Here is a 24017-nt window from a genome sequence, read left to right on the forward strand (position 1 = left end):
ATAATAGTGACTGGTTGAAAGTAGCCATTGTAATTAAAATTGAGAATTACTTCCTTTAATTTTAATTCTTGCATTAATTTCTCTTTTAACTGTAATTTTTTTTTTTTTTTTCGAGACAGGGTTTCTCTGTGTAGCTCTGGCTGTCCTGGAACTCACTCTGTAAACCAGGCTGGCCTTGAACTCAGAAATCCGCCTCCCTCTGCCTCCCAAGTGCTGGGATTAAAGACGTGCACCACCATTGCCCGGCTATAAACTCTTTTTAAAACTGTTACAGCTGGGAATTTCATTTTTGAAATGATGAATCACTTTTTAATAAATTAACAATTTGCTTTATTTTAAAATTAGGAATATTTTTCTATTGTAAAATTATAAATCTTTTCAACCATGAATTCCTTCTTTTCGTGTAAATTACTTTGAAGAATATTAAATTAAAAAAATTATTGAGTCTGGTGCTTCATGCTTTTAATCCTAGTACTTGGGATTTACAAGCAGGTGGATCTCTGAGTTGGAGGACAGCCTGGTCTACATAGCAAGCTCCAAGACATCCAGTGATACGATGTATAAAAAAAAATGTTTTTCAGCCGGCCTTTAATCCCAGCACTCTGGAGGCAGAGGCAGGTGGATTTCTGAGTTTGAGGCCAGCCTGGTCTACAGAGTAAGTTCCAGGACAGCCAGGGCTACACAGAGAAACCCTGTCTTGAAAAACCAAAAAAAAAAAAAAAAAAAAAAAAAAAAAAAAAAAAAAAAAAAGAATAATTGCCTCTGTCTTTTGTTTTTGTTTTGAATTTTGAGACAGAGTCTCACTATGTAGCTTTGCTGATCTGGAACCCAATCACTAGTTTCTAAATCTTTTGTTGTTGTTGTTGCTGCTGCTGTTGTTAGGTGGAGGAAGAAACCTTTCCTTTCTTCATCTGCAAACAGCTCAAATGCCTGCAACAGTTTTCTTGAAGCTGTGGCTAGTAAGTGGGTTATTTAGCTAATGAATTCGTTGTCTGGATTGCTTTTGGGCCATGGGCTCAGGGAAGGTAAGGAGTGCTCTAGTGTCACGGACCTCATCAAATCTCTGACCTGCTGAAGAATATAATTTGATTGAATTGTGTGGGTCTTGTGGAGCCAATCCTGCTGTCGAGGACCTGTCAGCCCTGTATTTGGGAGGTGAAGGCAGAAAGGTTAGGAGTTAAAGGCCACAGTGAGCTAAGTACCAAGTTTGAAGCCAGCCTCCACCATCTCAAAACATATGAAATAAAGAGCACCCTTGAGGGAGTCTTGTGAGTTGCTCACGGGCGTGCCAGGAAACCCTGGCTAGCATCCAGTTCTGTTTTGGAAAGGAGACATGGTGTCCCAGGCCTGTTATTGCAGCACTAAGAGAGGAGAGGCCAGTTTATGTTACATGAGACCCTGTCTCAAAAAACAAAAGAAACAGAAACTACTCATACTCCAAACTATTTGTAAAGACTCCTGGATTCAGGAACAGTAAAGATGGCACATACATATTTTTTGATCTACTGCAGTACAGCCCTTTGAGTCATTTGGAACCTTCCAGTAATCTTGGGGTTCATGAAGCCACCCCAACTTTTCACCAATTTCAACCCGAGCCATTTTCCTGTGTCTGCTTTAGGATTTATTTACTCATTACCTCCATTCATTATTAATCTCCAGGTCATGCTTGCCTGGTCTGTAACTGGTTATGTAGTCCAGACTGGCTGCAAACTCGGAGACCCATCTGCTCTGCTTCTCAAGGGCTTGGGTTAAAGGTGTGTGCATTGCCACACCTGGCATAGTCTATATAGTTTTTGAAATTTGTAACAGTTGATAGAAGGGTTAAGGTACATATGTCAACCTGGGGAGGCTTCATTGAAGAGATATTGTCTTAGGGTTTTACTGATGTGAACAGACATCATGACCAAGGCAACTCTTATAAGAACAACGTTTAATTGGGACTGGCTTACAGGTTCAGAGATTCAGTTCATTTTTTTTTTTTAAAGATTTATTTATTTATTACATGTAAGTACACTGTAGCTGTCTTCAGACACTCCAGAAGAGGGCGCCAGATCTCGTTACGGATGGTTGTGAGCCACCATGTGGTTGCTGGGATTAGAACTCTGGACCTTCGGAAGAGCAGTCGGGTGCTCTTAACCACTGAGCCATCTCACCAGCCCCAGAGATTCAGTTCATTATCATCCAGGTGGGAACATAGCAATATCCAGGCAGACATGGTGCAGGAGGAGCTGAGAGTTCTACATCTTCATCTGAGGGCTGCTAGCAGAATACTGGCTTCCAGGCAGCTAGGATGAGGGTCTTAAAGCTCACATCCACAGTGACACACCTACTCCAACAGGGGCACATCTTCTAATAGTGCCACTCCCTGGTCTGAGCATATACAAGCCATCACAGATAACATTACAATTAGAGTCCTCTTTCTGTCTTAATGATGAGAGGAAGCTCACGGTAGGGCTAATGTGCAAAAAAGCAATGATGTCCTATAGCTGGTACATGGTAGGAATGAACCAATGGAACTCGAAATAGGAGATAGCTGCAGTCTGAGCAAACTATTTTGAAAATTTGTTTCTAGTGGGGTTCATTGGTGCACATCTGTGATTTAGCACTTGGGATGTGGAGGAGCTTGGACCTCCACCTTCAAGGTCCTCCTTGGTTATACAGTAAGTTTGAGGCTTAGCCTGGGTTATGCAATATCTGCTCTGAAATAAAGTAATGAAGAAGGAAATAAAGGACTCTCTTTTCTAGTTGTATCCTCAGCGATTCATTAGAAGGGAGACACTGAAGGAAGGACCCCAGAGAGAAGGCTGGTGGCATGTTAGTATTTGGGCCTCTGCTGGGATTAAAGGCGTACATGCACCACCACTGGCATACCTCATATTCATTTTTTTTTAAAGATTTATTTATTTATTTATTTATTTATTTATTACATGTAAGTACACTGTAGCTGTCTTCAGACACTCCAGAAGAGGGAGTCAGATCTCATTACGGGTGGTTATGAGCCACCATGTGGTTGCTGGGATTTGAACTTTGGACCTTCGGAAGAGCAGTCGGGTGCTCTTACCCACTGAGCCATCTCACCAGCCCTCATATTCATTTTTAAGTTATGGGTATATATGTGACCCGGTGTACTTGAGAGCAGTTGAAGGAGGCCAGGAGAGGGCTGACCCAGAGCTGGAGTTACAGCTAGCTATGAGCAAGCCGCCTGATGTAGGTGCGTGGAACTGAACTCCCGATGTCAGCCAGGGAAGCAAGCACTTTTACCTGGAGAACCATCCGTTCCTCTAGCCCCTAAGACATTCCATTTTACCTCGCTTTGTCTTTATAACACTCTCGCTGGCAAATTCCGCTCCGCTTTCTCCACGCACAAATAAAATAATTAATTAAAACTGACTTTTGACTTTATATCTACTACTGGACTCTAGAGGGAGCTGCAGCACGCGCACACGTACACAGATTTCTGGCCTCTCTAGGCGCCCTCTCATCTCGTTGGTGTGGGAGGGTTTCCGCCGTCCCTCCCGCGACAATGCTCTCTCTGTCCTCCAGAGGGCGCGCACGCGCAGAGAGGCGGAGCGCGCGCAGATGCCGTTGTAGGGTGGGGTGAGGCGATATGGGGGCGTCACAGGAAGTGTGCGGTTGCCATGTAATATCCCGGCCGCGCGTGCGCGCTAGCCGGCCGAGGTGGCTTCGGGGCGGGGGCGCAGAGCTGGCAAGCTGATTTGGCGGTGGCGGCGCCGGCCTGCGCGCGGAGGAAAGAAGTCGGTTCGGCGGCGCCGGCGGAAACCAGAGTTCGAGCGGGAGGCCTGACGGCGGCAGGCGGCATGTCGGTGGCAGGGCTAAAGAAGCAGTTCTACAAGGCGAGCCAGGTGAGGCGAGGCCAGGCGATCTGGGCTCGGGCCTGCCTTTGGGGACCGCAGAGGAGCCGAGCTGGCTTCCCCTGGGCTAGCGGGGAAGGGGAGACCGGGTCCCGTGCTTTGAAGAGGGACAGCGGGTGTGTGCGTCTAGGCGGCTTTCAGAAAGCTCTGGAGGGCTGGCGAGAGAGCTTCATCGAGAGGGGCTTACCGCCAGGCTTTACAACGTAAGCTCGATTCCTGGGACCGCAGCATGGAAGGCAAGACCCCCTCCAAGTCTCCAGGCTATGCTTTCGAGACTCTCACCACATAGCCTCAGGCCACAGAAAATGTTTGTCTAGGTTGATATCCAAAAAAACCTTGATGGACACTTTTACCAAGTCCACACAGGGCTTAAAAAATAATCAGCGTCCCATTCTTCTTTTCCCTTTCCGATGTCTGTAAGACGGATTGAAAAAAAAAAAAAAACCTAAAAAAACAAAAACAAACATTATCACTCACTAGGTGTTATGCATCATTAATCCCTGCACACTTGAGGCAGTCAGGTAAGCAGATCTCTGAGTTTGAGGCCAGCCAGGATTACATAACATAAGGAGACCCTGTCTCAAAAATGAAAGAAAAATCTCTTGGTAGACACTGTGCCAAGTTGAAAAGAGACAGTGAAAAGTAATTTTCCAGGCTTCTGCAGTTTACAAAATGTGTCAGGTGTATGTGCCTATTTCTAAAACATATGTATGCTTCTTTGAAAGATACATTTTTGTTGGCTATACCATACTATAGATTCCTGGGTACTTGGTGGTTTGGGTTCAGTGTTTAATCGATCCGATCATGACTCTGAACTGAAATTCTCCTTTCTGGTTGTGTTGACATTCAGGAGTTGTGTAGGGTGGGCATCCTGGCCTCCGTTGTATAAACATTAAGAACCCTACCCCAGGCAGGCAGGCAGGCGCTCCATTCAGACATCCTATAATGTAATGTCCCTCTGGAACTTTTGGGGGGGGTTTTGAGGCAAAGTTTTGCTCGTAGTCCAGGCTGGCCCAGAATTTTCCATCTTCCTGCCTCTCAGGCGCTGGGATGACAGGATACCTTTGTGTGTTGAAGGTTTTATATTTGCCTTGAACAGGCTCAAGTGAGCCTGTTCCCTCAGCTCTGTCCGTGCTGGGACTAGATTATGTCTTCCAGGTTTCTGCTTGAGAAAACTCTTGATGTCTCATCTCTGTCTCAGTCAGGCCAGAGTGGCCTCATAGTCATTATTCTCCCGCCTCTGCCTCCCGGTGCTGAGTTACAGACATTTGTCACCAAGCCTCAGTGGCCAGAAATTCGTGACTGAGTTTTCTGCTGTCTGTTTTGGGTTTCTTTTCTTCTGCCTGTTCCTCCTTCAGGTTGTTAGATGGATTGTGTGCGCTCTCTCTCTCTCTCTCTCTCTCTCTCTTTCTCTCTCGTTTGACGAATGTTTGCTAGGGTTGGAACCCGGGACCTCAACCACACTGGCAACAGCTCTACCCTGAGCCATGACCTCAGCTTGACATGCATTTTACATGGGACACTGCTGGAAAGCCTGGCAAGCCTGTAACTCCAGGCCCTCTGGCCGCTGAGGCAGGAGGATCAAAAGCCAAGTGAGTTCCAAGTGAAGCCTGTGGAGCCAGCCTGGCTGCTATGTCTGATACCCTAGAGGTCACCAGGGTTGGTGCTAGTGTGGCTGGAGGAGGCTGTCTTCTGTCTATGCATCCCTTCCAGTGCTAGTCTCACTCAGCTCAGAGGCCAGACCCCACCAGTGTTGGAGCAGCTGGCTCCCCTTCTCGAACTCCTGAATAGCTCTCGGAATGCAGAGGACAGGATAGGACCCGGGCTCTGGGCTTCAAAGTAAGAACTCTCATATCTCAAAACAACAACAGATCTGGGTGTGTAGCACAGTTGGTAGAGTACTTGCCTACCACACAGGAAGCCCTGCTTTTGTTACAAGTTGAGGGCCAGCCTGGTATATAGTGTTAGTTCCAAGGGTATGTAGTGAAACCCCATTCAAACAAGTACTTCAGAGCCTGCCACTCTGTCTGTGAACACGTAGTTTGTTGCCCGGTTTCTGTTCCAAGAAGCCCCAGATGTGCTAATCCTGTGGCTGTGCAGTACAGTCCGAGAATCCTGGGTGTGGAGCTGGCTCTAGTAGATTCCACAGAGAGATGAGCAACAGTGTAAGGAATTGCTTGGGCCATGCCTGTGAGAAAGGTTTTCCCCACAGTCTGGAGAGGCCCAGCCAGAGGAAGCAGCCAGCTGGTGCTGTCACCCAAGGGCTGAAAAGAAGGAAGGGCCTAGCAGTTGCCTAAGGATAAAGACATCTGAGCTCTATCTGTGGACCTCATAGGGAGGCTAGATGGAGTTGATGTGGTAGGACCTTATGCAGTAGGCAAGAGACCTCCAGTGCCTGAACTCCTTAGGCTGTGATGCCAGCCTGGGTTCTGTGGCTGTCCTTCTGTTTGAATGCCAGTGGCCCCACATCCCTCAGATGGAGTTCCCGGAGGTCCCTCCCCTGCTGAGTCCCAGCAGGTCCTGTCAGGGACTCATAGGCAGCCACTAGACTCTTTCCCACTTGGAGGGCCACCCATCCCACTTGCCTACAAACCTGCAAAGCTCAGCTCAGGTGAGAATCAATTTACTGTTTAGACATTCCAAGGCCCTGTCCCAAAGATCTCTGAGCGAGCTCTCAAGAGTTGCACACAGATGGCCTATGGCCCAGCCTCTTGCAGAAGTTTTCCAGGTTCTCAACATTCTACTCTTTCACTTGGGTCCCTCCCTCCTGGGTCTCTTTTCTCCAAGTAACACCTCTCTGGTTGATTCCTAGGTCCCCAGATTATCTTTCTCATAAGAAAGAGAAACCACAAGCCAGTATGTCAGGGCATACCTGTAATCCCAGTGTACTAGAAAGTCAGAAGGGTTGTGGGTTCTAGGCCAGCCTGGGCTACATAGTGAAAGCTTACCTGTAAAGAAAAAAAAAGAAAAAAAAGAGAGAGAGAGAGAGAGAGAGAGAGAGAGAGAGAGAGAGAGAGAAACAGGCAGGAGAGGCTGGGGCTCAGTAGGTAGAACAGTCACTGAGCCTGTAAAGGAGCCCTGGGCTCCGTTCTCAGCTCCATACACACCAGGTCAGGAGTTCAGCTACATGGTGTGTTTGAGGTCAGCATGAGCCCCTGACTCAGAAAGGCAAAAGAGGTTCAGGGGTGCCAAGGCATGGTATGGATGGAGCTGGGCAGGCACCTGGGCTCCAAGTAAGCTTCAACAACTTGTGCTCCCCACCACCACCCCAGCGCCCCATCCAGACCCCACAGGTCCCCAGCTCATTACCCAGCCGAGCCTTGCAAGTCATGTATAAACTGAGCTTGGGTTGTGAGGGAAGTTGGAAGTTTCGCTTGTTACAGGTGGGGAAGTGGAAGGATGGTGGCTCAGGCAGCACAGGTCTTCTAGCTGTGGTCCCCTCTGACTCCTTGCACACCCTCCTGTGTGGGTTCTGAGGAAGTCTGGGTGCAGATGGAAGTGGCCTGAGGTTCAGAAGTTTGTTTGAGTGTCTTGACTGCTAGCTTGAGCTGGCTGGTTTTCTGATCATTCTGTAGCGGCATGGAGATGGAGTATAACTAAGAATGGTGCTCATGGCTGCCTGGAATGCAGCCCCTACCCCCCACCCCACCCCCCTTTAACTCCTTTTTTGCCTGACAGAAAGGGAGAATTTGAAAAGAAAGATTGTTTGGTCAGAGCTAGGAAAAAGAAAATTACCAAGTGCATTTTCCATTGACTCTGTGTATGTGTGAGTGTGTTTTTAGAGACTGCCCAGTGTGTGTGTGTGTGTGTGTGTGTGTGTGTGTGTCTGTCTGTCTATGTGTGTGTGTGTGTGTGTGTTTCTAGAGACTGCCCAGTGCCTACCAAGTAACAGGCAAGTGCTTGGTGAGTGCCCTGCCCCCAGCGCAGTGCCTAAGACTTCCAGCTGTGTTGGAGCTGCTTGTGTCCCAGCCTGCTGCAGAAGCCCTAACTTCCCATGAGGCCTGAGGGCTAGGAGGGGCTGCAGACTGGGGACTCTGTAGCTTGGGGATGTGTTTGGTGCTTCTCCTCTGGAGATGGGTACAGCTGAGTCCTGAGCTACACCTCAGCCTCTGCTTTGATTTCCTCCACATGAGGCCACGTTTAATCTGTAAGCTGAAAGTCTATCTGAGTCAGAAGTCTGGACTCCAGCACCCAACTAGTCATTTATGTAGGTATGCTAGGCACCCTCCTACCACCCCCATTCCTAGACAGTCTGAGCAGCTCCAGCCTGGGCTTCACAGCAGTCTATGAGGATTGTCACATCTTGTTTGTAAACCCTACCACCGAAGTCCTGTTGGCCCACCTCTCTTGTTAGTACCCGTCCATCCTCCTGTGCTTCAGTGAGGGCTCTTCCAGAGAGGCTCCTGTTACATATGCATGCATGCAGTACACCTGCATATGTCTGCGTGTGTGTCCATTCCCTTCCACCAAAAATAGCCTTTCACACAGAGACCCAGGACACAGCTACACCCTCTCTGCCACTCCACAACCCACTTCCCCAGTGGGATTTGAGAGGCCATAGGAGTGCTTTGTGGGGGGGTGGGGCATGGAACCAGGCCTAGGCTTGACACCCCCAACTCCAGCTCCAAGCCATTTATTTATTTATTTATTTATTTATTTATTTATTTATTTATTTGTTTTTCGAGACAGGGTTTCTCTGTATAGCCCTGGTTGTCCTGGAACTCACTTTGTAGACCAGGCTGGCCTTGAACTCAGAAATCCACCTGCTTCTGCCTCCCAAGTGCTGGGATTAAAGGCATGCGCCTCCACGCCTGGCTTTCCAAGCCATTTTATATGTTTATTGTGGGGGTCAACCTCAGGTGTTGTCCCTCAGGTAGCATTCGACACTGGGGCCTGGGACTCATCACTTAGACTAGCCTGGCAGCCCAGGGGTTCCCCTGTATCCAGTAGTACTGGGATTGCTTGTCTCCTTCTTACATCCAGCTCTTCACATGGGAGCCAAGAGTCAGTGCAGCAGGGGCCGTACCAACTGAGCCACCCCATTCCCTGCTTACTTATTTCTATTTCTCTAAGAAGTTTGTTTATGAGATGGGGTCTCAGTCTATCACCTAGACTAACAACAAACCCAAACCAAGGCCATCCTCCTGCCTTGACTTTTTCAAATGCTGGCATCAGAGCTGTATGGATGTATAATAGGCTGAGCTGCCACTGTCTGGCCCTTTTTTGAGCTCTCCCTGGAAAACCAGAGAGAGAAGAACTGTAGCTGCCCTGTTGAGTTTCTCTCTGCTGGGGGTTAGCCCTGCTGCCTAGGTAGGGGCCTCTGTTCCCTCTTCCTGCCCTCTGCAGGCCTTGCATGCAGCTTGCAGGATGCCTCATCTTCCTTTTCCGTTCAACTCCTAGAAAACCTGCTGATTTATGCCAAGGGGGTCATGAGACACTTCCCAAGCACTTTTAGACCACAGCTGTGGCTTCCTCCCAGGCCCTGACTCAGCACCTGCCAGCAGACCTCTCTGGAGTACTCCCATAGCCGGGGTTCCTTCCCTGCTGTTTCTCCCCCTACCCCTCCGTGTGTGGTGAGAGTGGCTGACCCTTGAGGACCAACATACTTCTCAGCATTTCAGGGTGGCACAGTAACAGGTTCCCTGTTGCCTTGTCCTGGGTCATGAGTGGAAATTGTTCCCGGGCTGAACTGGGTTCTGGCTTACATGGAAAATGTGCCCACCTGTGTAGCCGCTCAAGGTTGAAGGACATGTCAGTGAGAAAGCAGATGGGTCCCAAGGCTTCTGTGGTCCAGGCTAAGTTGTCCCCCTAGTATCAGGAACCTCTCAGATCTCTGCCAAGAGCTCTGAAGGGTCACACTGGGGGTAGGGGTAGGTATTCTACATACCATCAGACCAGTCTTCACAGCTCTGCCCACACCCTACCCAAGCCGTGTTATGCTCTACCCTACCTCTCTGTGGTGACTCTATGCATCTCGCACCTTGCCCTGCCTGGTCCTCACCCTCCTTCCATCTACCTTGTCTCTCTGGCGTCTCAGCGCTTGTTGGAGGGCAGCCCTCTGCCCATGAACACCCAGCACTTCAGTCTCACCCTCATGGCATCCAGTGTTCTCTGGTATTGCTCAGCATGCTCCTAGAGGCTGGCTATGCCAATACAAGCTTTTGGCACCAGCTGACAGACATCACCAAAGTGGCCTTCTGCTCAAAGCTAAGAATGGGGCGTCTGCTCTGTGGCCTCCCACAGTGTCCCTGGCCTGACTTCTTAGGATCACGAAGTACTTGAGAGAACTGGGTAGCTCTTGGGTCCTTTGAAACTTGGCCAGGAGCAAGTCTGACTGGTTTTTTTGTTTGTTTGTTTTGTTTTGTTTTTGTTTTTTTGAGACAGGGTTTCTCTGTGTAGCCCTGGCTGTCCTGGAATTCACTCTGTAGACCAGACTGGCCTTGAACTCAGAAATCCACCTGCCTCTGCCTCTTAAGAGCTGGGATTAAAGGTGTGCGCCACCATGCCCAGCTAAGTCTGACTGGTCTTACAGAGAAATTATATAGCCCTCTGGTCTTAGGATGTATCTCTAGGACTCAGGAGAGAGGCTTGCTAGGCTAGGCCATAGGAGACTACAGAGTGTCACAGGAGCAACTGTGACCCAGAGCTGACAGAGCAGACTAGGAACAGCCAGGCTGCCTTTCTCCCCGGAAGAGCTAGGCCACCCTGCTGGGAAACAGCAGTCTCCACACACCTTGGCTTAGGTCTCCATGAGTTGGATCACCTCTAGCCCAGAGACCTACTTCACTTTGTCCAGGTGGCTTGGCTGCGTCTCATGCACTTGCATGTAGTTACACTGCCTGCCACTCCCTATGGAGTATCTGTAACCACCTTGTCCTTTAGGTCCCTCCTGACCTCCCATTCTGTCTGAGCCATTCCTCAGCACCCACCACTCCCACACCCTCATCCCCTATCCCAGCACTGAGTGTGACTCCAGTTGCCGTTCCCCAGCTTGCCCACCAGCACTCATGAACCTGTGCAGGAGGAGCTCAGGAGCCTCACCAGCCGCCTGCTCACTCCGTAACCTGACTACTCTTCACAGGAAGTGCTTTAGTTATTTCCTTTTCAGACAGTCTTACTCTAATCCAGCCTAACTTGAATTCACAGTCCTGTTCCAGCTTCCCAAGTCCTGAGGTCACAGCTGTTCACCACCATGTCTAGCCTAAAGCTCCATTTTAAATCTGCCTTTAATGGATTCTTCCAGGGTGTGACATAGTGGCAGAGCCCCTACCTCCAAAGTCCCCAGTGAGTGGCTGGGGGCGTGGCCTAGGGGTAAAGCCCCTTCCCTGTATGGGCAGGGGCTCTGGCTCCATCACCATAACCGTGGAACAAAAGGTGGGAGGGGAGTCTTGGTGTTTTTGCGTGCCATGATTAGGTAAGTGGAGTTTCAGATACCCTAGGGAGAGAGTAAAGAGTAAATTCTCTGGTTCACAGTGGGTGCCCCAGTGTGGCAGGTTGGAGAAGTGTGCAAAGCTCACTCATACCCACCCAGGAGTTTCCCCTGGTCTTCTGTAACAGTCAAAGGATCATCATAGGAACAGTGTTGTCCCCACACCACCTCTGGGAGTCACCTGGCCCTTGGCAGTTTCATCTTAACTCCCTGGTATCTAACACCACAGCTTCCCCATGGTCTCAGGGAAATTAGGGTTCTGCAGGTTTGAGACTGAGTCTGAAGACAATTGAAGACCTGAGGATTTGGAGTGAGGTTGTAGGGGCCTGGAGGAAGGGTTGGCAGCCAGTGGCTTCTGCTGGCAACTGTCTTAAGGAGTGTCCAGACATCACCATGGCCAGCAGGAATCAACTGCAGTCCAGTCCTGCTGGCTGTCAGCAGGACAGTATGTGATGTCGCTGCTGTTAGGGCTCAGCCAGCTGTGAGTAGAGACGCTCTCTGAGACCCTTGCAGAGAGGCTCCATTCCACCCTCACCAGAGGAACAGGCTATGCCTGTGTTCATGCACACTAACCGCTAGTGCTGCCTCTGTTCTTCAGAGCCAGCAGAGTGGCAAGCTGTACGTGGCCTGTGTACTCCAGGATTGTAGGATACAGGGGTCACCTCCCTTCCTCAGTGTAAGGCACAAGCTGTTTCTGATGACATCTAGAATAAGTCCTGTTAGTTAGGGACCTTGAGATGGCATGGGGCACTGTCAGCAGGAGGTGGCAGATGATGACCCAGTTATCCATATGTGGTGGTTGGAAATCTGCTTTGTGAATGAGCTGTCTGTGAACTCAGATGCTTTTACCATTTCATCTGTCATTTGTCCTAGCAGAGGGGTACGATACCTCTAAGTCTCGCTGTTTATGCAGTGGGGCAGTACATGGTCATCGTGTGGCCGACCCTTGGGCAGGTGCCCTGGCTGAGAGCCCTGCCTGCTTGCTGTGACCATATCGGTATCTGTGATCCTAGCCTGGAAAATAACCAGGTTATTCCATCGGTGTGACCCTGTCCAGGCCCAGAGCCACCGGTGCAGTATGTTTGAACCCTTGTGGAGGGTGATATTTCAGCCACCCTGTTGTGTTGCCCAAGCTGGCGAACCACAAAAAGCTTGGGAGGCTCCCAGGCCTATGGTCAGTCCTGTGCTCTGAGAACCAGGGCTGCTGGCCTAAGCATGGGTCCTGGCACTCAGGAGACAGAGGCAGGAGGATCACCATGAATCTGAAGCCAGAGACCCATCTGGCTCCTGTGCTTGGCTATGGCCATCACTTGAACTCTTGCCACTCAGCCTCTACACTTCCTAGCTCATCTGCCTTCCCAGGATCAGCACTCTCAACAGAGCTGGCTCCTGGGCCTGTGTTCCTAGTGGGATCAAAGGATGCCATGCTACTTCTGGTCCCAGCTCCCCAAGCCTCTCACCAAGTGACCCCGCAGCCTCGAAGCCTCCACGCCTCCACACTCGCGGGCTTTAGTCAGTGCATGTGCTTTTCAGGCTGATCCCTGAGTATGGTGCTCATGTGCTCTTGTGTCCCAGGATGAGGAAATATAAGCCTCACAGGCCACAGAAGCTGAGCTCTCTCAGGATGCTGGTGTGCTGCTGTTGGTTGTAACTGAAGTAGTCCAGTGTCGTTCCAAATTAAGGGCCCTGCACTGGTGACTTGAGAGATGTGTTGAGTGAGACCTGGCCTCTGAAAGTCATCTTCACTCTGCCTTCAGTCACTGTAACCATATGCCTGGGAGAGGCAGTTTTGCCGAGAGAGGTTTGTTCTGGCTCAGTTAGGAGGTTTTAGTCTCTGTCATAGGCCTTTTTGCTTTAGGGATCCCACAGTTCCTAACAAGGGCACACTCGTAGCTCTAAGGACCAGGACCAGTATCTGGGCCTTTAGAGAATGGAAGCCAGTATTCTGAGCCCTAGCCCTTGTTACTGACTGAAGGCTCTTCTATGCTCTGCAGACCCAACCTTCAGCTCTGTACACTTGTCCCCTGGGCACTGAGAATAAATCACTGGTCACAGGCACTGCTGAATGTTCATTCGGGAAGCTGGCAATATGTCCAGGTTTATGCACAAAACACATTGACCAGGTTAACCCTGTGGGTGTCCTGCACTCCATAATCCTTATTAACTCCTTCCTGCAGTGCCTCTGGAGCTCACAGTGTCTTAAGGGCATGGGTTGCAGGAAGGTAGGGCACCCCTGAGACTAGTTTCATATGCTCTCCTGAGGAACGTGTTGGCAGTTTTAATGGGACTATGTCCCATGCCGGCTTCCTCTTGCTTATCTGACAGGCCACTGGCATCCCTCTTGTCTGGCTATTTCCACACAGGTGCCCACTCCTCCCTCCCAGTCGGGCCTAAGCCCCTCCTATGACCTGCTGGTTTGTTTGTGCTTAGGTCAACCATCTCTTTTCCCTCTTGAACCTTACAGACAAAAATAATAGTTACTGTAAGACCAGCAACACCTAGACAGGGTGGCTCTAACTAGCCAGTGTCTTGACAAGCACCCAAGCATCCCAAATATGTACAGTGCTGTCTGACTGACAAGGCCAGTAATGGGCAGCCTCTGTAGGGAGGTATGAGTGACTCACAGAGCACATGGCCACTGGAATTCAGATGTGGGAAGAAGAGGGCAATAAGCATAGATGTCACCCAAACATAATGATGGTGTGCAGTTGAGACTGAGGGCAGTCACTCTGGACTGAAGCTGGGCAGTATTACATCCTTAGTGTTATACTTGCTGACACAGGGGAGGGGCCAGGCTTGGGTTGTGTGCATTTTACTCCATAAACTCAAGACCAAAGGTCCTGTGAACACTAAAAGGAGTTGGCACTGCATCCATCAGTGCTCAGTGTCCTTGGGGTAGCCATGTCCCAGCCTCACTTCTGAGGTGAGCCATGAAAGGATGAGGTGGCCACTGTGGGGACAGCGGGTTTCCCAGCCTCCTCCATCCCTACTACCATGGCATGGTAGCCCAGCTATCACTGCTACAGTTGATAGGATACACACAGTCCACTCTCTACCCTGAGATGTGAGGGTGGGTGTCACTAGCATCTGAAGCTTAGCATGGTGTAGGAGAGGCTTTCCCTTCCTTTTCTTTTTTTTAATTTTTCATTCATTCATTCATTCATTCATTCATTCATTTTGGAGGCAGTGTCTGTGGCTCAGATTGGCCTGAAACTGTGCCTAAGTTCTGGGGTGCTGTTGGTGAGTGAGCACACGTGAGCCTTGATCGGCCTGGTGAGGCAAGTGCGCCACCACTGTGTTCCAGGGCCTGCTTTGTGCTTGCTTTCTCTCTCTCTCTCTCTCTTTCTCTCTCTCTCTCTCCCCCTTCCTTCCTTCCTTTCTTTCTTTCTTCCTTTCTTTCTCTTCTTTCTTTTCTTTCTTTCTTTCTTTCTTTCTTTCTTTCTTTCTTTCTTTCTCTCTCTCTCTCTCTCTCTCTCTCTCTCTCTTTCTTTCTTTCTTTCTTTCTTTCTTAAAGATTTACTTACTTATTTTATGTATGTGAGTCCACTGTAGCTGTCTTTAGACACACCAGAAGAGGGCATCAGGTCTCATTAAAGATGGTTGTCAGCCACCGTGTGGTTGCTGGGAATTGAACTCAGGACCTCTAGAATAGCAGTCAGTGCTCTCAACCACTGAGCCATCTGTCCAGCCTCTGCTTTGTGCTTTCAAATCAGGCTGACCTCAAAACTCACTGCGTGGGGAAAGATGGTCTTGAATTCCTGCTGCTCCTCCTGCTTCCCTCCTGAGTGCTGGAATGACATTTGTGTACTACCACGCCCACCACAGTCCTTCTTAGAGAGGTCTCCCTGCAGCCTCTCAGCCTCAGGAGTGGCCCCTATGGGCCTGAGTGGCCAGGCAACTGTGGCTGCTGAGGTGCTGCTCACTCAGGGCTGTGTGATGCCAGGAATGTGCTGTCCTTCCCCTTCCCCAGGCTTCTACCCTGACAGGCTCCCTGTCACCCGTCACCAGACCTAGGTGACTTGGCATTGACACACTGAGGGTGAGGCCATTCATTTGTCTGTTATCTTAATACATACTATCTCAACAAATGCCCAGTGCTCATGGTCTCTTCTGCAGGGGACGATGTCATCTAACACAACATGCACAGAGGGGTCAGCAGACCCCCAGCATGGGAATGTCACCGTCACCCTTGCTCACCCTAGCCCTTCCTGCTTTGCAGAGCTGTGGAGCCCCACATGCCCAAGCCTAGCTTGTTCCATTCCTGATACCTGGCTCCTGCTGAGGAGTCATCGTGGGCAGAGCAGGCATACTGAGCAGTACACTGGATTGTAGAACCTGGTCTCCCTGACCTGTCCATGTGTCAGTTGACACCCAGGTCTGGTGTGACAGGTGCAAATTACAGCTTTGGGAGGCTGAGCTGTCATCCTGGTGGCCTAGCAGGTTTGGGCCATCCTACTTGTCCTTCAAAGAAACCTGTCATTCCCACTTTTGTATTCTGTGGCACAGCCCCACCCAACCACCAGAGCTAGGTCCCTAGGGTGCAGAGCAAGATTCTGCCTAGCTTGCTCAGACTTTCCAGGACCTTCTGCCATGGTGGGGGAGGTGGCTGTGGTCAGGCTGAGGCAGAATGCTGGGAACTGGATGACAGCCTCAACTCCTGCTGCTTCCAAGGCAGCAGTGTGCAGCTGGAGAGAGTTGCATGAATGCAGGGTGGATTCCAACAGACAAGACAGCCCGGACTAGGGGATGGGAGGGGTGGGGTCTTGGGGCCCTTAGATCTGTCCCCCTGATTTGTCTACATGAGGGGGCTCAACTTTTATCACCCACGGGGTACTAGCCCATGCTCCCAGGGCCATGCAGGGGTCACTGGGCACTGCCTCCTGGGTGGTAGGCAGGCCTTCTTGTCAGTCCTGTATTCATGAAACTCTTCCTTGTTCCTAGGCCTGTGTGGAGCAGGCTGCGTAGCCCTTTGGGTGAGTAGCATCCCTGGGACTGTCCTTCAGAGGCTCTGTGGGGACTGGGGCCTCATTTGTTTGTGGCTTAGATTTTCTTCCTTCTTTCCTTCCTTCCTTTTCTTTCTTTAATATAAGTTTTCATCTGAAGTTGATTTCACAGCATGTAAGGCACAGCCTTCCTGCCTCACCTGACATGAGAAGCTAAATTGGCCAAGAGCCTGGCCTGTATCCTGGGCGCTTTCCCATCAGCATAGACATAAAGGAAACAGAGTTAGGATGCACTATGGAAAGTCTTGGGAGACAAATAGGAAGTGATGGCAGTGACCAGGCTGTGTGCCGATTTCTGCTGTCTCAGCCAGAATTGAGACCCTAGACTGTCTTAGCAAGGCAAGGTGTGTCTGACTTGTGACAGGGTCAGGGAAGAAGACTTTAGCAAGGTTTGGCTGATCTGGCACCAGCTAGCTGCCAGCCTCTTTCAGCTGGCATGTCCCTGAGTCTAGGGACAACATGAGAGGTTTGGAACATTCTGATATAGCCCATGACTTAATGACACCTTCAGCTGAGAGCCCATAGCCTGTGGCTCCCAGAGCTCAGTTCTCACATGAGCCTCAGCCTACCACACAGGACAGTCCTTTTCATGTGCCTCTGGGGGCCCAATCTGGTCATGGGGACACCTCCTTAGTGGTTTCCACGGGGAAATCTGAGTGATCACTGGTACCACTGCTTCTCATCAAGGCTCTTCTGGGGAAGCACCACGCCCTGGTGGCACACAGGGTCCTGTTGAGCTTCCTGGTAGGCCAGAGGAAGTTCATGACTGCTGTCACAAAAGGAGGCAGTGGCTTGCACAACCAGCAAATTCCAATTCTTTACGAGAGCCTGTGATGTGTGATAAGAGCCCATGGTGCCTCCCTGCACACAGTGGTGGCTCCTGTTGACACCCTGTTCACCCCACATCCTGGTATTGCTGTTTGGAGCAGTGGAGGCCTTTGTCTGGCTCCAGGACATGCCATGTCACTTCATGGGGCAGTGGCTGGCCACCTTTTTGCATGGTCCCTCCTATATTAGCATGTAAGCAGGAGACTCAACAGCTTGCAGATGAGCCTTACCCAAGGGGTCAGAATCTGGCCTTCATCATGTGACACTGGGGAACTGGAGACTCCTGACTTAGGAGGACAATAGGGTCAGGACCCCTTTCTTTTCTGGAGAGTCCAGTGTGCTGTTCAGTATGCCTGCTCTGCCCACGATGACTTCCCAGCAGGAGCCAGGTATCAGGAACGGAACAAGCTAGGCTTGGGCATGTGGAGCTCCATCAGCTCTGCTAAGCAGGAAGGACTGGGATGTAAACTAAGAAGGAAGGGTGACAGCAACTCCAACCTTGAGGTCCTCAAATGGTAGATAGCCAGGGCCTGCTGTAGCAAGGACAGAAGGCTGGGCTGTGTGCTCTCACTTTCTCCATCTGTGAACTGTGATCACAGGGGCCTGGCACGGCTCCCAACACCTCACTAGCCTCCATATATCGTTTCTAGCCAGCCTCCATGTCCTGTGTTCTCTAGGCTGACATGGGCTCCCTGTGGGTGGTCCCAGGGTCCTATGTATAATGGGTCTGTCATGGTGTGGACACTGGTAAATTGGAGCAGCTGGGCTTTTGATGACCCCCACCTCTGTCAGCCTGCCCCAAACTAGGCTGAGCCCCTGGTCTTTGAAGGCTATGCTGAAGAGCAGCAGAAGGAGGTGGAAGCTGCAGTGCGTGAGGCATAGGTGCTTGTGTTCAGTGGACAGCATGGCCATCCATAGACAGTTGTCATGCTCAGTCACACACAGTGGGGCCTCACTTTGACCCTCTGGATGACTGTAACTGGATGCAGCAGGAAGCCACTGGGCACTCTTCCTTCCCTTTTGTGACATGATCTTCGTTGCTCAGATTGAACACCACCCCACCATGGCTACCAAGTTACAGTAAAAGGATGTGATTGTTTAAGGGTGACTGCCCAGCAGCAGCCCCCATAGACCTGTCAGAAACCCCCCTCTGCCTAGCTTCTCTGTCACACATCCTGTCACATGCCTCATGACTCCTCTGTCCCATGCAGCCATGATGGTCTGTATCATGCTCTGAAAGATACTGTCTCTGCTTAGTTTGACAATATGGGGCAGTGGCTCTACCCAGTAGCACCCTAGTCTCTGTGATCCCATTGGGAAGCCAGTCTCCCCATTGTGTACTCCATCCCAACCCCAGGTGCCTGGTTTACAGCAACATTGTCAACAGAGACCATATTAGGCAGACCCAACATGAGTGATCAGGCCACTGGCTTCCTGTACTCTAAGAGGGTACAAATCTGTGGAAACAGGCTGGCCAGAGAAGTGGGAGCAGTCTTAGTACGCATAGAGAAGTGGGAGCAGTCTTAGTACGCATTGCTTTGGGCATGTCCCCCAGTGTTCCCCAGCACAATCCTGCTAGGGCAGTGATGCCCACATACCCATCAGCCCTGCCAGGGTCCCTGGACTTAGCTGAGCAATACCCAGTTTGCACCTCAAAGGGGACTGCAGCAAGGTAGCTCTTGGCAGGGATGGTGACCTCTGCAGGGCAGGCAGGTTTCTGCCAAGAACCTAGATGTTTGCATGCTACCATGCAACCCTGCTGTGCTGTGGGAGGCTGTGATGTTCCCTCACAGACTTGTAAACAGGCTGCACCCTGCCTTCTGGCTCTGCAGTGTGGGTGGTTTGAGTTTCCCAGTTTTCCCCTGTGCCAGTCATATCCCCACGAGCTGTGGAGGGATATGACTTTGCAAAGGGCTCAGAGTATGAGGGTTGCAGCTTGCTCATGGCCAGTGATGTGGGGCCCCAGTGGAGCTCTTGGGCTTTGGGGAGGCTGGGTCCTCAGATCACAGGACACAGGAGATGGGACCATTAAGAGAGCAGCTAGGTGTGCTCTGGGCTCCCCTCTTCCTGCCTTGCTGCCTTTCTTAAGATGCCATGTCCCCAGGCCCAGGTGCTATCCCCCCAGAAGCTGTGGCCCTGCCTCATTTTTCTGCATTTACCACAAGAGCCAGGTCTTGTGGTTGGTGATATCTTGCCTCTGCTCAGACTGGAGAATTGAAACTGTGAAAGCTGGTGGGGCTCCCTGGGAATACCCATGCACCTGGTGGGGCCTGTCCTGGGCCTTTCATAGATATGAAGATCTAAGATAGGCTCTGGGGACCCTCATGGGCAGCCCTATCTAGTGGACAGGGCAAGCCAGAGACTAGCAGCCTTCTTCAGAGCACTATGGGTGGCTACTCAAAGCACAGGATTGGGAGGTCACTTCCCCGCTCCTGCAGTCACCCCACTTCCTGATGTCTTTGGTCACTTTCTCTCAGGCTACTCTATAAAGTCCTTACCTGCCTGTAGCATGGGGCACCACACAGACCTTGCAAAATCCTTGCTCATATCAGGCAACAGCTCAGAGTCGGGACCACCAAGGCCATGGCATCTGAAAGCCACACTGGTACCTTCTCTCAGGAGGCCAGCTTGCCATTCTGCATGTAGGGTTTCCATGCCTTTAGCCTTTGAGCAAGGACCCCCTAGAACTACCACACAGAGTGCTTACTGAGCCTTCTGTCTCCATAGCTAGTAGTGGACCTGTCACATCTCACATGAGGTGACTTGGACAGTGGCTGCCCTGCTGGTGTGTCCTAGGGGCTTGGGTGTGATGAGTGAGGATGATTGTGGTGGGCAGACTGGAGCCTTGTGCCCCAGAGGGGTGACACACATTGTTTGGCACTCAGGGCTCTCTGCCAGGCCCAGCAGGGCTTAGGCCTCAGCTGTTGTCTACTCTGCTCCAGGCTCCTGATTGCAAAGTGAGTTGAGTTTTGGGTTCCTTGAGGAGCCATCCTTATCAGGTGTCAATGTCATCACAGTGGCAGGCCCAAGGACTCAGGTACACAGTAGCCTCCTGAAGCCTGCAGCATCCACAAAGCTTGAGCTGCCATGGGGCCTGTGCTCTTGACTCTGCCAAAGTGACAGGGTCAGGTAGAACAGTCCCCACAGGGTAATGAGCCTGGGCCCTCAGAGGCAGTGCTCAGTGCTGTGCAGGGTCACAGCACACCTCAGCACTGTTGGCTTCTCCAGGCCTCCCCAGATACCCCATCTGCCTGCCTTTCCCAGAGTTTGCACCCTTGACAGGCACAGTAGTTGTCCCCCACAAGCCAGCAGGGATTTCTCCTGTGCCCTCACGTGCCTTTCTCCTTGTACCCAACAGCTGGTCAGCGAGAAGGTTGGTGGGGCCGAAGGGACCAAACTGGATGATGACTTTAAAGAGATGGAAAAGGTAGGATTCCACACTGGACTGGGGTGTGGGGCTGGTGGGCCCCACTCGTGCTAAAGGGCAGAAGAGCCTGCACCCAGCTCCACCTCTGCATTTAATGGCTCTAACACGGTGGCTCTCTCCACAGAAGGTGGATGTCACCAGCAAGGCCGTGGCAGAGGTGCTGGTCAGAACCATAGAATATCTGCAGCCTAACCCAGGTAGGATCTGGGCCTCTGGTTAGATCAGTGGGAAGAAGAATACCATGTCTGATTCCTCAGACTTCCCCTAAACTGAAGTGATAATGGCCGTTCCACTCTTTGCTGGCCTCCACACACAAGGATCCCTTCTGCTGACTTGCTGGGCCAGTGTGCAGTAGGGCCAGGTCTTCACAGGCAAGAGTGAGACAGGGCACAGTCACTGAAGATGGAGAAGGTAGAGACCATTTCCGGGAACCCAGACCACAGTGCTGTGATCATTTTGGCCTCTGTAGATAGGACTTCTTCCCAAGGGATGTATGGGAGTTAGTCCCCTCTTGTGTGAAATGCCAGGTCCTTGGGAGTGCATCTAGAGATAGCCTCTTGGCTCCTGGCCCACTGGCCAGTTAGGGAAATGTGGACCCTGATCTGGGGTATGCCTCAGTATAGTATGGAGAGGCGCCTGGGAGCCCACCTAGGCCATCTGTCCTCTTACAGCCTCGAGAGCCAAGCTGACTATGCTGAACACCGTATCCAAGATCCGGGGCCAAGTGAAGAATCCTGGCTACCCACAGTCAGAGGGTCTGTTGGGAGAGTGCATGGTTCGCCATGGCAAGGAACTAGGTGGAGAGTCCAACTTCGGTGAGGGGCAGCTGAGGGGTTGGGTGAGTGGGGCAGCAGCTATGTCCAATGAAACCTAGCAGGAGGGTCCTTTGTTGGCCATATTCTGGCTTGCTTGACTTAGTATGGGGGTCACTCAGGGAAGTCCTGCCCATGACAGCCACCCCTCCCTGCAGGTGATGCCCTGCTAGATGCAGGTGAGTCCATGAAGCGCCTGGCTGAGGTGAAGGACTCACTGGACATCGAGGTCAAGCAGAACTTCATTGACCCACTACAGAACCTGTGTGACAAGGATCTGAAGGAGATCCAGGTACTGTCCTGTCCCTGGGTAGGTGGGGAGGGTGCCCTTACGCAGCTGTACTGCTCCATCACGTGTCTGTACCCACAGCACCACCTGAAGAAATTGGAGGGCCGCCGTCTTGACTTTGACTACAAGAAGAAGCGCCAGGGCAAGATCCCCGATGAGGAGCTGCGCCAGGCCCTAGAGAAGTTCGAGGAGTCCAAGGAGGTGGCGGAGACCAGTATGCACAACCTCCTGGAGACTGATGTGCGTGTCACTCGGGGCCTAGGACCCAGGACACTATCCCATAAGGAAGATGGGGCTGCCTACTGAGAAGGGGCTGTTGAACCTCCAGGATGAGGGTGTGGCCGTGTCATCTGGCTTTTCCCCTGTTGCAGATAGAGCAGGTGAGCCAGCTCTCGGCCCTGGTGGACGCCCAGCTGGATTACCACCGGCAGGCAGTGCAGATCCTGGAGGAGCTGGCTGACAAGCTGAAGCGCAGGTGAGTATGTCTTCCCTCCCACTTCCTGCAGCTCCCATGGCTGCTACGCGCCCTCTGCTGATGAACATGAACAGCGCACCCAACTTGCCTGGCCATGTACAGGCTGTGGCAAGCTGGTGCTAGGTTGTGTCTAAAGGATCCCTGGAGCTGTGTGTGTTTGTAGCAGTCAGGGCCCAGGAGGGAGCAGGGCACTATGGGAAATGGCAGTGGTAGCCTGAGCTAGAAGGCGAGGAGACAAGGGAGTTAGCTGGGCCAGCAGCTCAGGTCCACATCCTCTGCCTTTCTGTGTCAGGCTGCAGTTTCTTGAGTGGCCAGGGGCATCACTGCCCAGGGGGTGGCTTTGAGGGCAGAGGTGATTGGCAGTGTTTGGGTACTTGAGGTGGGGGACTTTGGTTAGGGCCAGCCCAGGTACTGGAGCAGCAGAGTAGAAGAGGGGATATGGGTACTCAGGGTTTTCTGTTCCTGCAGGGTTCGGGAAGCCTCCTCACGCCCCAAGCGGGAGTTCAAGCCCCGGCCCCGGGAGCCCTTTGAGCTTGGAGAGCTGGAGCAGCCCAATGGGGGATTCCCCTGTGCCCCAGCACCTAAGATCACAGGTAGCAACCCCCCCATAGAAGGTGCCAGGGATGGAGCGAGGCCTGTTCACCCCACTCACACCTGCCCTCCTCTCTATTAACAGCCTCCTCATCATTTAGATCGGCAGACAAGCCCATCAGGGTGCCCAGCAAGAGTATGCGTGAGTGTCTGGGGTGGGGTGGAAGTTGTCACTGCCAAGTTGGGTGGGAGGGACTACTATAACCCCCACTCCCACCCTGGCCACTAGCCTGTCTGCAGTGCACTGACACCGCTCCCCTGTCCCCAGCACCCCTGGACCAGCCAAGCTGCAAGGCGCTTTATGACTTTGAGCCAGAGAATGATGGCGAGTTGGGCTTCCGTGAGGGTGACCTTATCACGCTTACCAACCAGATCGACGAGAACTGGTATGAGGGGATGCTGCACGGCCAGTCAGGCTTCTTCCCACTCAGCTACGTGCAGGTGCTGGTGCCTCTGCCTCAGTGACTGGGCCTTCACACCGCTGCCAGTCACAGTGCAGCAGCAGTCTAATGCCAAGGTGCTCTAGAAACACTAATGTTCCTCCAGGGGGGACTCCTCCCCACTCCCTCAGCCCTGGGGCCCCCTATCCTAAGACTCGGAAAGGCCCACCCTGAGGTTCTATTGCCTTCCTGGTGGTATCAGCTTCCAGCTGTTTTAACCCTTCCCAGCCCGTTGCTGGCGATGGGCCCATGCCCCCTCTCCAGGCTCTCTAGAGGCAAGCAGGTCCTTGGAATCCCCAGCCTGCAAGCAGAGGCTGGCCAGCTCCCCAGCTCAGCACACAGAGACACCTGGCACCTGCTGCTCATGAAGAAGGGCACAGGCACAAACGTGTACACTTCCCATGGGACCACAGACCCAGCTCAGCTCTGTTGAAGACCAAGCACAAAGGCCTTGAAGAATGGACATTCCCAGGTCCCTGGCACCTTCCCTTGAGCCAGCTCCATTGCTACTTATTCATGTGACTGCAGCTGACCACAGGCAGCTGGCAGGTCCCTTTTTCAACCAGCAGGCTAGGCTGGCCATAGACCTAGCTCTGCCTCACCCTGCCATGTTCCAGTAATGGAGGCCTTCAGCCTGGGCTCAATTACATTCTTCTCTACAGCTGCCCCACAACCTGTGGCTTGTCCCTGGCACGTGGGGCTACACCCCATGTCCCCTGGATGGGCAATACTGTCCTGCTCCAGCCTGTGCTGAAATGAACTGTACTCCTAATTTTTTTTTTTTTAAAAAAGTATTAAATATCTCTTTCTATATAGCCACTGTCCCATCTTCATTCAGGGAAGCCCTGTTC

At 51.7% G+C, this 24017-nt stretch overlaps 1 protein-coding gene across 1 annotated transcript; it reads left to right on the forward strand.

The window, feature by feature from the left end:
- Positions 1-3645: 3645 nt before the first annotated feature.
- Positions 3646-23981, forward strand: Sh3gl1 (SH3 domain containing GRB2 like 1, endophilin A2). Its single transcript, XM_021186373.2, has 10 exons — positions 3646-3863; positions 20491-20559; positions 20684-20756; positions 21231-21374; positions 21530-21663; positions 21742-21900; positions 22032-22135; positions 22604-22728; positions 22812-22868; positions 22995-23981. The coding sequence occupies exons 1-10, from the start codon at positions 3819-3821 to the stop codon at positions 23189-23191; spliced, it is 1107 nt and encodes a 368-aa protein (XP_021042032.1). The 5' UTR covers positions 3646-3818; the 3' UTR covers positions 23192-23981.
- The last annotated feature ends 36 nt before the right edge of the window (positions 23982-24017 follow it).

Source organism: Mus caroli, unplaced genomic scaffold, assembly GCF_978045245.1.
Source record: "Mus caroli unplaced genomic scaffold, Mus_caroli_1 scaffold_18, whole genome shotgun sequence".
NCBI classification, from domain to species: Eukaryota; Metazoa; Chordata; class Mammalia; order Rodentia; family Muridae; genus Mus; species Mus caroli.

What these genes read in the sequence shown, in the direction of transcription:
- Sh3gl1 (XM_021186373.2), top strand. Translation starts at nt 3,819, where the DNA reads ATGTCGGTGGCAGGGCTAAAGAAGCAGTTCTACAAGGCGAGCCAG. An exon ending in AGTTCTACAAGGCGAGCCAG is followed by an intron (nt 3,864 to 20,490) that starts GTGAGGCGAGGC and finishes TGTACCCAACAG; the next exon opens with CTGGTCAGCGAGAAGGTTGG. An exon ending in GCTGACAAGCTGAAGCGCAG is followed by an intron (nt 22,136 to 22,603) that starts GTGAGTATGTCT and finishes CTGTTCCTGCAG; the next exon opens with GGTTCGGGAAGCCTCCTCAC.